Source organism: Rhincodon typus, unplaced genomic scaffold (genome assembly GCF_021869965.1).
Source record: "Rhincodon typus isolate 14 unplaced genomic scaffold, sRhiTyp1.1 hic_rhity00000431, whole genome shotgun sequence".
Taxonomy (NCBI): domain Eukaryota; kingdom Metazoa; phylum Chordata; class Chondrichthyes; order Orectolobiformes; family Rhincodontidae; genus Rhincodon; species Rhincodon typus.
Window position 1 is genome coordinate 1 of NW_025966069.1, and position 14,490 is coordinate 14,490.

Here is a 14,490-nt window from a genome sequence, read left to right on the forward strand (position 1 = left end):
CAGGTTCACACATGTACCTCTGACTTGTTGATGAAAATCCAAGGCTTACAGAAATTATAGGGGAAAATAAACTAACTATCATCAGGCTTGATATTTTCTACTGTTTTTTTCAAAAATGTCATCCTACCTTTTCAGAGATGCAGTGGCTTCTGATCCGAGCATTCCCACGTCCATTTGCACGGTTCAGCCAAGGTACCCAATCTCTGTTATAGAGTCATACAGCACAGAAGCGGACCCTTGGTCTAATTAGTCGCACCGACCAAGTTTCCCAAACTAACTAGTCCCACTTGCCTATGTTTTGCCCATATCCCTCGCAACCTTTCTTATCCATGTCCCTGCTCAAATGTCTTTTAAATGTTGTAACTGTACCTGCACCTATCGCTTCCTCTAGCAGTTCATTCCACAAATGAAACCCTTTGTGTGGAAAAAGTTCAGGACCTTTTTAAATCTTTCTCCTTTCACCTTAAAAATATGCCCCCTAGTTTTGAACTCCCCGACCCTACAGAAAGACGTTTGCTAATCACCACCTTATTTATGCCCCTCATGATTTTATAAACCTCTGTAAGATCACTCTTCAACCTCCTACGCTCAGTGAAAAATAGTCCCAGCCATCCAGCCTCCTTATAACTCAAACCCTCCAGTTGGTAACATCCTTGTAAATCTTTTCTGAACTCTGTCTAATTTAATAATATCTTTCCTATAGCAGGGTGACCAGAACTGTACACAATACTCCAAAAGTGGCCTTAGCATAGTCTTGTACAACCTCAATGTGATGTCCCAACTCGAAAATTCAGTGGTCTGAGCAGTGAAGGCAAGCATGCTAAACATCTTCTTAACCACCCTGTTTACCTATGACACAACTTTCAAAAGAACTATGTGTCTGAAACCCATAGGTATCTCTGCAACAACTATTCTTTGCAGGCAGGAGACCTATGTCACCAACAATTGGCACGGTGGTTAGCACTGCTACCTCACAGCACCAGGGACCTGGGTTCGATTCTACCCTTGGGCGACTGTCTGTGTGGAGTTTGCACATTCTCCCTGTGTCTGCTTGGGTTTCCTCCGCGTGCTCCAGTTTCCTCCCACAGTCCAAAGATGTGCAGGATAGGTGGATTGGCTGTGCTAAATTGCCCGTAGTGTTTGGGGATGGGTCTTGGTGGGATGCTCTGAGGGTCGGTGTGGACTTGTTGGGCCAAAGGGCCGGTTTCCACGCTGTAGGGATTCTGTGATTCAATCGGTCACTGTTTCATGAAACAATCAGCAAATCATTCCTGGCTGAATCTCCTTTCGTATACAGCCCCCAGCTTTAATTTGTATGTAACTAAGTTTTCCCCACTGCTTGTTCCAACAGCACTTGCAATGAGTATTAAGTGACTTTTAAAACGAATTGTAATCCTTCAACAATTCTTGGCTTTCAAGTTTTTTTTTTTCCGTATGTGTCCGCAATCAAAACTGCAGGAAACTAGAAAGGCACAGTCTTTACCACAAGATGGAGTAAGATTTTATATCAGGTAGAAAATTCTAACATATCAAAATCTGGATTTCAATGGAAAAGAAAATTAAGAGGGGTTTATGGGTGACTGATCTGTTACCGAAAATCATCTCTTGAATAATGAGTGTTTGAAAAACACCGATCAAGTACTTCATTATGGGTGCTGGAGGCCGTTTATTACATCCATGTAAGAAGATCTGCCTTGGCCTTCTGTTTACTTTCATAAAGACCCACTTGTTACTGAATGTTGAAAAAATGAGAATTAATGTTAAGTTACCTACAGTTTCAACTCCAATGCATTGGTCTCAATTTTTGAATGTAGTTTTTCCTCTATGCATAAGGCTCTGTTGTCCTTTCTCTTGGTTCTCTTTATCACTGGCTACAGAACTGTTCTAATGCATTTGTTGTGTTTGATGTTGCATGCTGTCTGCTGCTTCCCTTGACTAAGAACTAAGGTGTATATTTTAGAAGTGGGAGAGTCCTGATAATGATGTGACCTGCGCTGTGCAATACATCAATAACATCAGTAATCCGAAGATGTTTTCCACTTTGAATAACTAACTTATATTTGCAGGTACATATTGAAGTGTGTGAGCAATTGAATATATACCTACCTTTTTTGAAGTCTGGTGTGCAGCACAATTTGTTCTAGAGTGTCTAATAATTGGAGTTTGTACAATGTGCAAGTTATTTTGTGTTGGGATATAGAAGCGTTCCAATGTGAACAAACCTGAGTAGAGTAAAGCTTTTAAATGCTATTGTTCTACAGGGAAAAATTCCCTTAGATTGCTGTTTGGGGAAGAAAAACTCAACAATAAAAGAAAACCAAGCCTAAATTTTTAACAAGTCAAATTCCTTATTTTGTGATGGTGACAGATTAGTTTAATTTAGAAAGAAATTAAATTATTAACCTTTAAAAAAGCACAATTTTATGTTTAAATCTTTACTATACATCTGTTAAAGCAAGTACTACAAACTAATGCACTATTTTGTAAACATGTAAGCATTAAATCCCAAAATTGCAGTAGCACTTTTACTTAGATACTTATATTTCCACCCAAGCGTTCCTCTATACTTTACAAATCTTGAGGATTGCTTCATTTTTCCTGGGACCAAAATCAAGATATGACTCAGCTTCAAGGAATTCATTTGGTTCTCCAGATTGTTTCCTGCTGTTCTGAAGTTTACAACTTCTTGAGGTTCTTCAACTGCCATTCAGCAAGCTGAACATGCCAATTCTCCTTCATATTTCAGGATTAAGGACTCTTCACCTGAAATATGGATCTCATTTCATTCTTTCAGAGTGACTTCAGATCTGAAACATCCCACAATCCCTGAGAGCGCCCTGCCACTGGTTCCAGTTGCTTTTAAGCTGCTGGTGGATTTGCTGTGACAGACTGCTCCAGTTTCATTTTCTAAGAAATCTCTCTCGCACCCAAAGTCAAAAAAAAAGCAGACTATCTCCAAAGCAATGACATGCCTTTGATTACCCATACTGAGACTTAAACTAATTATTTCTAATTCCCAAATTTCCCTTTGATTTAGGAACGATATGAGTAATTTAAACCCCTTCTTGAAACAGCTGTTGACATTTAGCTCCATCAAGAAGCTCAAAGGTATGTTTTCAGTATGCCCACTATAACCTAAAGAATAAACATATGCCACCTTTTTGATTAGCAGCTTCTGAAATTGGGTGTTTTCAATTAATTTAAAAATGTCAAATCTCAAATTAAAAGTTGTACGAAAACTTATGAGAGATGAAATTATATATTTGTAACCATGTGTAAGTTATTCACTTTGTTTTGCAGTAGCAGATGATGCATCTCAGACAGAATCAGTCAGTAGGTAAGAAGTCAGTTGGTAGTATAAAGCTTGAATATTGCTGTAGAGATATATGGTATCAAAGCCTTTCATCTTGCACTTATCTGGATACCTGGCGCATAGAAGGATGGTTGTGGCAGGTCAGTCATCTCGACTCCAGGGCATCTCTATATAGGGAAGTGTCCAAGGCCCAACCATCTTCAGTGGCTTCATCAACAATCTTCCCTCCATCATTAATTCAGAACTGGGGATGTTCACTGATGTTCAGCACCATTTGTGACTCCTCAGATAATGAAGCAGTCCGTGTTCAAATGCAAAAAGTTCTGGACAATGCCCAGGCTTGGGCTGACAAGTGGCAAGTAACATTCACATATATCACACAAATGCCAGGCATTGACCATCTCCAATAGGAAACAAGCTCACCACCACCTCTTGACATTCAATGGTGTTACCATCCCTAAATTCCCCACTATCAACATCCTGGAGTTACCATTGACCAGAAAATCAACTGAATTTGACATACAAAATACAGTGGCCACAAGTGAAGGTCAGAGGCTAGGAAGACTGTAACAAGTAATCCACTTCCTGACTCCCCAAAGCCTGTTCACTCTACAAGGCACATGTCAGGACTGTGATAGAATACTCCCCACTTGCCTGGATGGGTGCAGCTGCAACAACACTCGAGAAGCTTGACATCATCCAGGATGAAGCATTGACATGACATCTACAAATATCACTCTCCACTGATGCTCAGTAGCAGCAATGTGTACTATCTATAAGATGCAGTGCAGAAATTCACCAGAGATCCTTAGATAACACCTTCCAGATCTGTGACCATTTCCACCTAGAGGGCAGCAGATACATGGCAACACCACCACATGTAAGTTTGTCACCAAAGCAGTCGCCATCCTGGCCTGGAAATATACTGCCGTTCCTTCACAATTGCTGGGTCAAAATCCTGGAATTCCCACCCTAATGGCATTGAGCCTGCCTGCAGCACATGACTGGAGTGGTTCAAGAAGACAGCTCGCCACCAACACCTTGAGGTCAACTAGGGATGGGCATTAAAGGCTGGCTAGCCAGCAAAGGCCACATGCCATGAGTGAATAAAAACAACTAGATAAATGCAAAAATACCAAGTTTCAAATGATCGCAATTTGTATTTTAGGTGAAAAGAGTGCTGCTTAGTTAGCAAATAAACTCGATTGACTAAGACATTGCCATGGACAAAGGAAGAGAGCTCTAGGATTTGCATGCTTCGGATAATCTTTTTAAAAAGTTCAAGACATGAAAATATTATTTTTGTTTTCAGAAACGTAGTTCCTGCATTTGGATGTTCATTGTTTCTAGCATGTGTAAATTATCCTAATTACAAGCTCAACTGATTGCCTTAAATTGGTTGGTGGTGTAATTGTTAAATGATTCAGCAATAGTTTCCTAAACCTGAAATTGCACATTAGCCATATGTCCCAGTGGTTAGCTAATTAAATCTCTCAACTTGTTCCTCCAACTGTATGAATGAGGTAGGCTACACATTATGTACATAACCAACTAGTGCTTGCAAAATCTAAAAGAAACAGTTTACTGATCAATGTGATTCTGTGATTCGGCAACATTTGATGAACAATTCAGTGTTGTAACAGTAAAAGTAGCAACCAATTTAAGCTAATTATGCTCATAACACGGCTCACTTACACTTGCGAGAAGTGACATACATTCATGTGCAGGGACCTCTTCTGTAAAATGAACAGTGATCATTTGAAATTTGACATTTTAGCATTTGTCCTGATGAATGCGAGATGAAAAGTTTTGCAGCTGGTCTTGCGTTTCAGAAACACTTGAGGTATATTCATCTTCTGTTGCATTTTTAACATTTTTTAAAACCCTGGTGTATTTTCATTTTGGAATTATTTTTACATCTTAATTTTAGGGCCTCAAAAGGTGCAGGTGACTCCTGGCTATCTTCAAATGAAGATGAGGAACTCCAATTTAATTCTAAGGTACCATTTTGTCAATGGTGTGGTTTTTAAGTAGGATTGTAGTAAATGTTGCATTATGGTATCTCTTCCTTGGATTTTAATGGCTCTTAGCTAGCACATAACAATAATTATAAGACAATGAAATACCTTTTTTGGAATGCACTGCATTACTGCTGATCGTGCAAAGGTTGTCCATATTTATTAAAGGTATGTAAAGGTAGCTAAAACGTAAAGCAGACCGAATGGATGCTGCACCTATCCAAAAATTTAAATTTTGCAAAAATAAGAGACCGAAAAAATAAATGTAAGTGATGAAATTGCAGAGATCAAAGGTTGGCAAAGTGGAGAAACTATACCAAATAGTATCTTTCCTTCCTTTGAATAGTGCCAATGCAGAAAAGGTTTGTTTACCAAGATATGCGTAAGAAAGGGGTATTAGTTTCTTTGTAGCTTTTCAGTAAGTAATTCATTGTTCTGTTATCACTTCAAGGCAGGCAGTTTTTTTTGGTTGAATAGTTCTTTCAATGTTGGGTGGCTTGCTAATTCAATGAGATGATCCTCCTCAGAAAATGAAAGTGACAGCTTATTTGTTTCACTGCCAGTGTGAATGAATTAATCTGTTGTCCACAAAAATCTGATCCGCGATTGTCTTCAGATAGAAAATATTCATTAAATTTGCGCTGGAGCTTATCTGAATGTTCTGAAATGAGTTTAGCAATACAATGGATGTCACATTCCATGTTGTCTTGTATGTCTGCATCCATCCTTTTTATTCCAAGCATCCAATTTATTTTTGAAAGCTTCTATTTTGGCTGCAAGACACAAGGATGAAATCAATGGACCTTGCATCTACAAATTCAGTTCATTTCGAAGCCCAAATATGACTGCCATGTATCCCAATTTTGAAATCCAGTCTGTATTATCGAACAACTCTGTTGGCTTAGATTTCTTTCCAATCAAGAAACACTGAGTTTCCTCTCTTATTTCAAAGATTCAGAATAACATCTTGCCACACAACAACCGTCCCACTTCAGCTATGCAGCAAAAGGTTTGTGTGTTTAGCACCCATCTCTGCACAATGTACCTTGAAGTTTCAACTGTACAGTGCATTTGCTTTAATAATATTGACCAGTTTTATGCAATCAGACAACACAACAGACAGCTCAGAGGCCAATTGTTGCATGCAGGCAGTTCACATGGATCATAGAGTGTGCAACTTACAATCAGCTTTGAAAAAGGTATAATTGCTTTGTGTTGGTATGTGTATGGGAGAAGCTTACAAGAAATGCATTAATATCTCTTTAATACATTCAGCTTTCACTCTAGCTGATGTGAGCAAATAAGGCATATTCACAAAACTAAGGCATTACATTGAAAAAGCAAAAAAAAAGTGCAACGTCTTGCCTGGAAAAGCTATGTGTGGCAGTTCCATGGCATCTATAGCATCATTAAAACATCACACTTTTTCTTGTGGAAGCTCTAGCTTACAGGCCTTTAGTTATCTCTGGAATCCCTCTGTCTTAAACATCTTCCTTACTGGCAACTGAGTAGCACATATGTATGTAACAACAGTTAGTATCATAATCCTTACCTCAATGCTTTTTTTTTAAAAATTCTTAATATTTAGTTTTGAAACTCTGCATCTGAACTAGATGTTATGGAGAAGGGGTGCTTAAATGAAAAAAAATCCCTGATATTCACTTTATAAGTAACAAGTAACAATTTATTTATTTAATCCTAACAGTGAGCAAATTAACAGAACAACTAACAGACTGATCAATTCCCCCTAAATCCTGTCTATTCTGTAACTGAACAAAATTCTGCTGGTATGCTATTCCAATAAACACAAGCGCCACTTACATAACCCAAGTGATAAGAAAAAAAAGAACTTAGTCTCTCAAAGTCCACACAGAATGTGTCTTCCAGAATGCTCTGCCTTCTCCACTGTCTCTCCAGTCATAAATGTCTGTCTTCTGCTGTTCTCAAGTCATAAACACCTTTCTTCTGCTGAACCTGCTGTCAGGGATATTTTCTCTGTGAAGACTGTCAGCTAGAAGTGCCTTGTTACCTTTTATGGATAAGATGGTGCTTTCTTAGAGAGCTTAGTGATTTCTTGAGAGCTAGGTGCTTATTTCTCAGATGGCAGTTCACTCTCACCGAATTTTTTTTTCCAAAAACCCTTTCCTTACATACCTTGGATGACATATCAATTTTCTTATAACATTGATCTGAGGTTGTCAAAACTATCAGATTTAAATTCAGTTGGCTTTCAGTTACTAAGTGCTTTGTTTAAATTAATTGGCTGATTCTAGCTCACTACCAAAACATCAAAACACGCCTAAGGTTTCCAGTCTCATAGCCAATTGATATATGTTTCCATTTTAGAACTGGTTGCACATCTTCAGCTACATACACATTTTTAAATGTATAAATCTCTAAGCTTAGAAAAGCACTCTATCCCTTAAAGGAACCGCGCACACTTTTCCCTTTATCATTTCTTAACAAACAAATTCTAGCTTCCTGTCTTCCAATTCACTATTACGCTACACGACTTCATAACATAGGTAACCTTCATAGCCCAACACCACTTATTGTGAAATACTGCTACAGAAGAGTTTAAGATTCCTCTCTGTGTTGGATACCAGTCGTTCCTCATAATTCCTCTTTAGACTCAATTGTGTTTTCTACATGACACCTTCATAAGCACACTTTTGGTATTTATCTTAATTTCTATCTCCTGTCTCATTCAGGAAGCTCAGTTCATCCTGCATTTTTCATTTTTGAATATATCTCGACTGTACTGAAATGATTTCAGAGGATATTTGAGGGATCGTCCAGTGAAAATATATGGGTTGAAATTAGAAATGAGAGAGGGATGATCACCTTGATAGGATTGTACTATAGGTCCCCTATAGTCAAAGAAATTGAGAAGCAAATGTGTGGAGAGACCGCAGACATATGCAAAATTAATAGGGTTGTAACAGTAGGGGATTTTAATTTTCCAAACATTGACTAGGACTGCCATTATGTTAAAGGTTTGGATGATGGGGAATTTGTTAAAATGTGTTCAAGAAAATTTTCTTTATCAATATGTAAATGTTGCTACTTGAGAAGGAACAAAACTTGATCTTCTCTTGGGAAATAAGGCAGGGCAAGTGATTGAAGAATTAGTAGAGAGAACACTTTGGGATTAGTGGTCATAATTCTTTAAAACGGTTATGGAAAAGCATAAGCCTTCCATAAAAGTTAAAGTTCTTAATTGGAGTGAGGCAAATTTTTATGAGACAAGAATTTTCAAAAGTTGATTGGAGTAGACCGTTCGCAAGTAAAGGGATGACTGATAAGTGGGAGGCTTTCAAAAATATGATAATAAGAGTTCAGAAACATTATGTTCCTGTTAGAATGAAAGGTAAGGCTGGTAAGATTAGAGAGCAATGGATGAGTAAAGATGTTGAGGTTCTTGTCAAGAATAAAAAAGAATCCGATATTAGATATGTAGACAACAGGGAACAAATGAATCACTTGAGTATAAAAAGTGTATGGGGCATTCTTAAGAGGGAAATCAGGAAAGTAAAGAGGGGATATGAGATGAGATTCTACAAGTACATAAAGAGCAACTAGAGAGAGAGAATAGAGTCCCTTAAAGATCAACGAGTTTGTCTTTGTGTTGAACCTCAGGAGTTCCCATACCTCTGCTAAGTTAGTTTAAAATGAGTTAGTTAGAAAGTTAGTTTAAAACCCTCTCAACAGCACTAGTAATTCGGATAACAGTTAGACTATCTGTAGCTTGTAAATCAGAAGAGAGTGTTAATTAAGATATCAGAAGGAAGTTTGTATGAGAGTACTGATATCTCTATAGTCTTACTGTAGAGCTAGCCACAGACCTAGCTGTCCTAATAGCAGCTAGTGTTTTCTTCAGTGCATGAGATTAGGACATGAAGATGCACATGTTTCTCCTCGGTTAGCTCCTGCTCACTAAAGTTGAGCAACATTTTTATTCCGTACGTGAGAAAAAGCATGTTAATGAATGTTGGCAATCTGGATGCTGTACCTGTCGTGATATCATAAGTGGCAATGTGTACCAGCTCTGAGCTGTGTTTGTGAATCTTGCAACATTGCTAAGTGAGTGAACATGCAAACATATGAAATAGGCGCAGAAGTAAAGCATTTGGATCCTTCAGACTACACTGCAATTCAATATGTTCATGAAAGATCTGCTTGTTTTTCGAATTCCACATCTCCATCTATCCCTCATACCCTTAGATTAGGCAAGGGAATCAATCTACCTATACTTGAAAATATTTAATGATTCTGCCTGTACTGCCTTCTGCAGTAGAACAATCCAAAATCTCAACCCTCTGAGGAAAAGAAAATCATCTCTCCATCTCCTGAAAGGCTGGTCCCTAATTTTAGAACAGTGCCTCCTAATTTTGAACTTATCCACAGTGGAAACATCCTTTCCACAACCATTCAAGTTCTTGTACATTTCAATCAAATCACCTCTCTCACTCTTCTTAATTCCAACAAGCCCATCCTGCCGAACTTATCCTTTATAGGGCAATTTTAGATATCAATATAGTGATCTTTCTCTGGACTGCTTCCAATGCATTGGCGTCCTTCGTCAAATAAAGAGTCTAGAACTAAACACTGCACAAGCAGTCCCCGTTATGCAAACAGGCATCATTCTGGAACGTGTTCTCAAGTTGGTTTGCATACAAATTGGAGAACTACATAGGACAAAATGAAAGAGTCTTTCGTAAATACATGAAATGTTCATATGTTGGGTCTTTAAAATTATGCATCTGTAAGATATAGTGTTCTTAAGTATGATTTTTCATAAATTGGATGTTTGTAAAATGGGATCCCATGCATTTCACTTGTAGTCTCACCAATGTCCTGTATAACACTAAACATAACATTCTTTTATGTTCAATTTCTCTCCTAATAAAGGTTAGCACGGTATTAGCCTGCTTGATTATGATCTATACCTGCATACTATTTTGTGACTAGAGCATCTAAATCCCTTTGCACCTTTGGAATTCTCCATTTAAATAATATCCTGCATTTTCATCCCTGTTGCCAAAGTGAACAACTCCTCTGACAGAGATTTTAATATCATTTACTGCAAGCTTTGGTGTTTGAAATTCGAAGTTAAACATATGGGTTAGTCTGTGTTTGGAGTTAACAATTAGCTTTTTAAAAACTATGAAACCCATAATTTCAAGTGAGAGTAAGTCACTCAGAGGATTTAAGGAAGGACTTTCCAGGATTAGATTTTCATTTTTAGTCTTTGCTGGAAAGCCATTCAAGAGAGAAACATGTATCGAGCTGCGAAGAGTTGAGAAGTCTTTCAATAGAGTAACATGTGCTAAGTGGCCTTCTTAAGGAAAGGAGTTTGAAGTAATGAAATTACCATAAAATGAGACATTTAGTATTAATCCCAGACTGAAGTGTTGGGATACATTTGGTGGAAAAGAAATATTTTTCTCTCATAAAAGGAATTGAAGCTGCCTTGGGGATAGTATGGCACTGGAGCATAATCGTAATAATTAAGAGAATTTTCTATAGTTCTAGTAGTGAGTTGAATTTTTAATTATTTGAAGCCCTTGAAAGTATTAAAAAATGAGAGTCTTGCTGCCCCTTGGAAATGAGCTGAATGGGGTCTTGTTAGAAATACAGCACTAGATGTTCTTGGTGCAGCAGCATTTGTAAGCAGCATTATAGTGTACCGATTCTGATCCAAAAGGTGATCCTTCTGTTCATTTTATAAAGCGTGTTTGATTTATTTGTACTGTGTTTAAGAATCTTTAAATCTGGATTCTAAGGGAATGGGGTGTTTTTTCTTGATTATCTTCATTTCAGTTGTTAATAAACTACAAATTGCTGGTTATATTTTTGTCAAAGATCACTTCAGTGATTAAAAATTTTTAAAATTATGATCTGTTCAACCAGGTTCCTGTCGCTGATCTGACTTATCCAGTACTAAGATGAACTGGACATTATCCCGTAACAATTGAGATCACTAGAACATAATGCTATAAAGTTGCATAAGAGCAGACGAACTAGGAGCAGGAGTAGCATTTCAGCCCCTCTAAGCTGCTCTGTTGTTTAATATGATCATGTAACTGATCTTATCTTGACCTTAACTCCATTTTCTTGCCTGCTCCCCATAATCCATTATGAATTAAAAATCTGTTTATCTGCTCCTTAAATTTACTTAATGTCCCAGCATCCACCACATTCTGGGCTAGTGAATTCCACAGATTCACGACCCTTTTGAGAGAAGTATTTTTTCCTTATCTCTGTTTTAAATTTGCTACCCTTTATCCTAAAACTATGACCTCTTTGCTGGATTGGCCTACACAAGCGAGCATCTACTTTGTCCACACCTTTTGCATCTTATATACCTCAACTAGTTCTCTGGAATCAATCCAGTAAACCACCTCTGAACTGCCTCCAGTGTAACTGCATCCCTCCTCAAGGGGTCCAAAATTGTATACCTTGCTCCAAGTACATTCTCTCTAACGCCTTGTATAGTTGCAGCAACACTTCATTACTTTTATACTGTGTTCCATTTGCCTTCCTTAGTACTTGCTGTGCCTGCATAACAGTTTTTTGATTAATGCATGAGAATGCCTAGATCCCTATGCATCAAAGCACTCTGAAGTTTCTGTCTAACTAAATAATAAGTTGTCTTTCTATTCCTCTGACCAAAATGGATAACCTCCCACTTATCCAAGTCAAACTTCATCTGCCAAATGTTGGACCATTCATCTAACCTGTCCTTGTCCATTTGTATCTTTCTTATTTCTTCAATGCGACTTACTTTCCCGCCTATTTTTGTGTTATCTACAAATTTGGCAATAGCACTTTCTATCCCTACATCCAGGTCATTAATATAGATTGTGAATAGTTGGGACTCGAGCTGAACCCTGGGACATCCCACTGGTTACCTCCTGCCAACCAGAAAAAAAACCTATTTATCCCACCTCTGTGCTTTCTGTTGGTTAAGCAATCCTCTATCTAAGTTGATAAATTGCCCCTAATTCCCATGTGATATTACCTTGTACATTAATCTTTTGTGCAGTATCTTATCAAATGTCTTCTGAAAATAGAGGTGTACCATGTCTACAAATCTCCATGATCCACATTGCTTGTTATATCTTCAAAGAACTATAGCAAATTAGTTAACAGAATTTACCCTTCATAAAATATGCTGACTATGATAACCTGTTATTACTTCTATAATATTTGATTCTATCAATGTCCCACACTGCTCTGCCAGCTGTTTGCTCATTCACTCAACCTATCTATATTTGTCTGCAGTATCTGATATTGGAGAAACTCCGTAGGTTTGACAGTATCTGAGGAGAGAGAATCAGTTAACATCTGCAGCAAATGTTGAAGTTCAAAACATCACAATGGTATCCAGGAACTACCACATCCTACAACTTTGACACATTAATATGTTTTAATTTATAATATAACTGTATAGTTCACTTATTTATTCACTCTTAGGAATTAGGAATAGAAAAGATCTTGACCACTTAACAGACACTCGCCAAACAGCTAGCTCCTTCTCGAGCAGATCAAGAATTTCAGTCAGTTCCAATGCATAATTGAAATGAGGATGAGTTGAAGGTGCGCGTATTCTTTGCAGGAGATGAATGTTGCTAGCTAGGCTAGCATTTATTGCCCATCTCCAATTATCTTTGAGAAGGTGGTGATGGTTAGGGTTAGCTACCGTCTTGAACTGCAGTCCTTGGCGTGTATGTACCTCCACAGTGCTGTTAGGGAGGCAGTTCCAGGATTTTGAGCTAGAATGGTGATCTAGTTCTAAGTTAGGGTGTTGTGTGTCTTAGAGGGGAACATGCAGGTAGTAACGGTCCTGTCCATCTATTGCCCGTGTCCTTCTAGGTGGTAGAGGTTGAGCATTTGGGGAGTACTAAATGAAGGAGGCTTTATGAATTGAGCAGTTTGTGTGGCTAGTTGCTTATGTGATAAGGTGTAGCATTAGAAGCTGCATTCACTGACCTTATGAGCTTTGACCTTCTAAAGGTACTGTATCTAGGTCCTTGACTACATTTCTGGCATTGACTGTGATAATTGTTTGTTCCCACAGTTGTCTCAAGTGTTTTCAGGATCACTAGGTCCTTTGTGTATAAATGACCTTTCTTCTATGTCAATCCTGCCTCAAGGCCTCTGCTCCTGTGCTACAAAGCCTTGGAATCCATTCACTGCCCTGTTGTTCATTATTCGGTGTCCTTCCTTCTCTGATACTGTTTACCAATTGCAACCAAAATGCACCTTCTCTTCAGAGCATGCTATGTAGACCTGTTTTGCACCCTTAAATTTCTAACTCTTTTCAATTTACCTGATGCCTTCTATTTTTACAGGTTTCACAGAAGCTTAGCTTGACTAAGTTGCTAAATACTTCCCAGCAAAGTAAAGATAATGGTAAGTTACTGAGAAAATAATCAAAATTAAGTTTGAACATGGGTTTGTTTCATGTATATTAATACCTGTTGTTTCAGCAAGTATAAACAAAAGATTTCTCTGTTTTCCTTTAGAAGAAAAGTCTAACTTTGCCAAAGTCCGGAATACAGACAATTTGCATCCAGTTGAATCAGATATAGATAGTGAGGAAGAATCAGAAGAAGATAGTTGTGATGAAGAAGAAATTAACAATGATAATTGCTCACCTGTACAACGTTCACCACAGTCAAAGACACCATTACTTGCTTCTCCTCAAACAGCTATGCTTTCATCCAGCTCATTTATAAAAAATCGATCAAATTCTACCCTTTTTAGAGGCTACAAGCAGGTAATTTTTTATATAGATTATATTCTACGTGTAATTATTTGAACTATTTCTTAAGTGGTGCAGTGAAGATTATTTGGAGAAATTGTTGGCAATTAATGCCAAAAACTGAACTGAAATGTAATCAGCAGTTTGGATAATACAAAGAAAGAAGCATGATCTAGAATCTGCTTTAGCTGAAGAAGAAAATAATCAGGTGGAGGATGACCATGATCCAAAAGATTGTTTACAGCTTATTTGGCAATGTCAGTTAAGTAGAACACCGATTTATCTTAATTCAAATTAAGAATGCAATAATGTGAAACTGAAAGGTACAACATAATAAAACAGCATGGAGAAAATAATGGGAAAATAAACACTAAAAATTGTTTATTAGA

The 14,490-nt window shown here is 37.7% G+C and overlaps 1 protein-coding gene across 1 annotated transcript in view; it reads left to right on the plus strand.

Moving 5' to 3' along the window:
• Nucleotides 1-3,280: 3,280 nt before the first annotated feature.
• The window catches only part of LOC125488331 (ankyrin repeat domain-containing protein 26-like), a gene marked incomplete at its 5' end in the record, with an annotated part of 66,424 nt that continues 55,214 nt past the window's right edge, over nucleotides 3,281-14,490 (plus strand). The window contains 4 exons of the mRNA XM_048621300.1: nucleotides 3,281-3,337; nucleotides 5,244-5,313; nucleotides 13,689-13,749; nucleotides 13,863-14,116. Coding sequence (XP_048477257.1) covers nucleotides 3,281-3,337; nucleotides 5,244-5,313; nucleotides 13,689-13,749; nucleotides 13,863-14,116 — 442 coding nt within the window. The remainder of the gene's footprint in view (nucleotides 3,338-5,243; nucleotides 5,314-13,688; nucleotides 13,750-13,862; nucleotides 14,117-14,490) is intronic.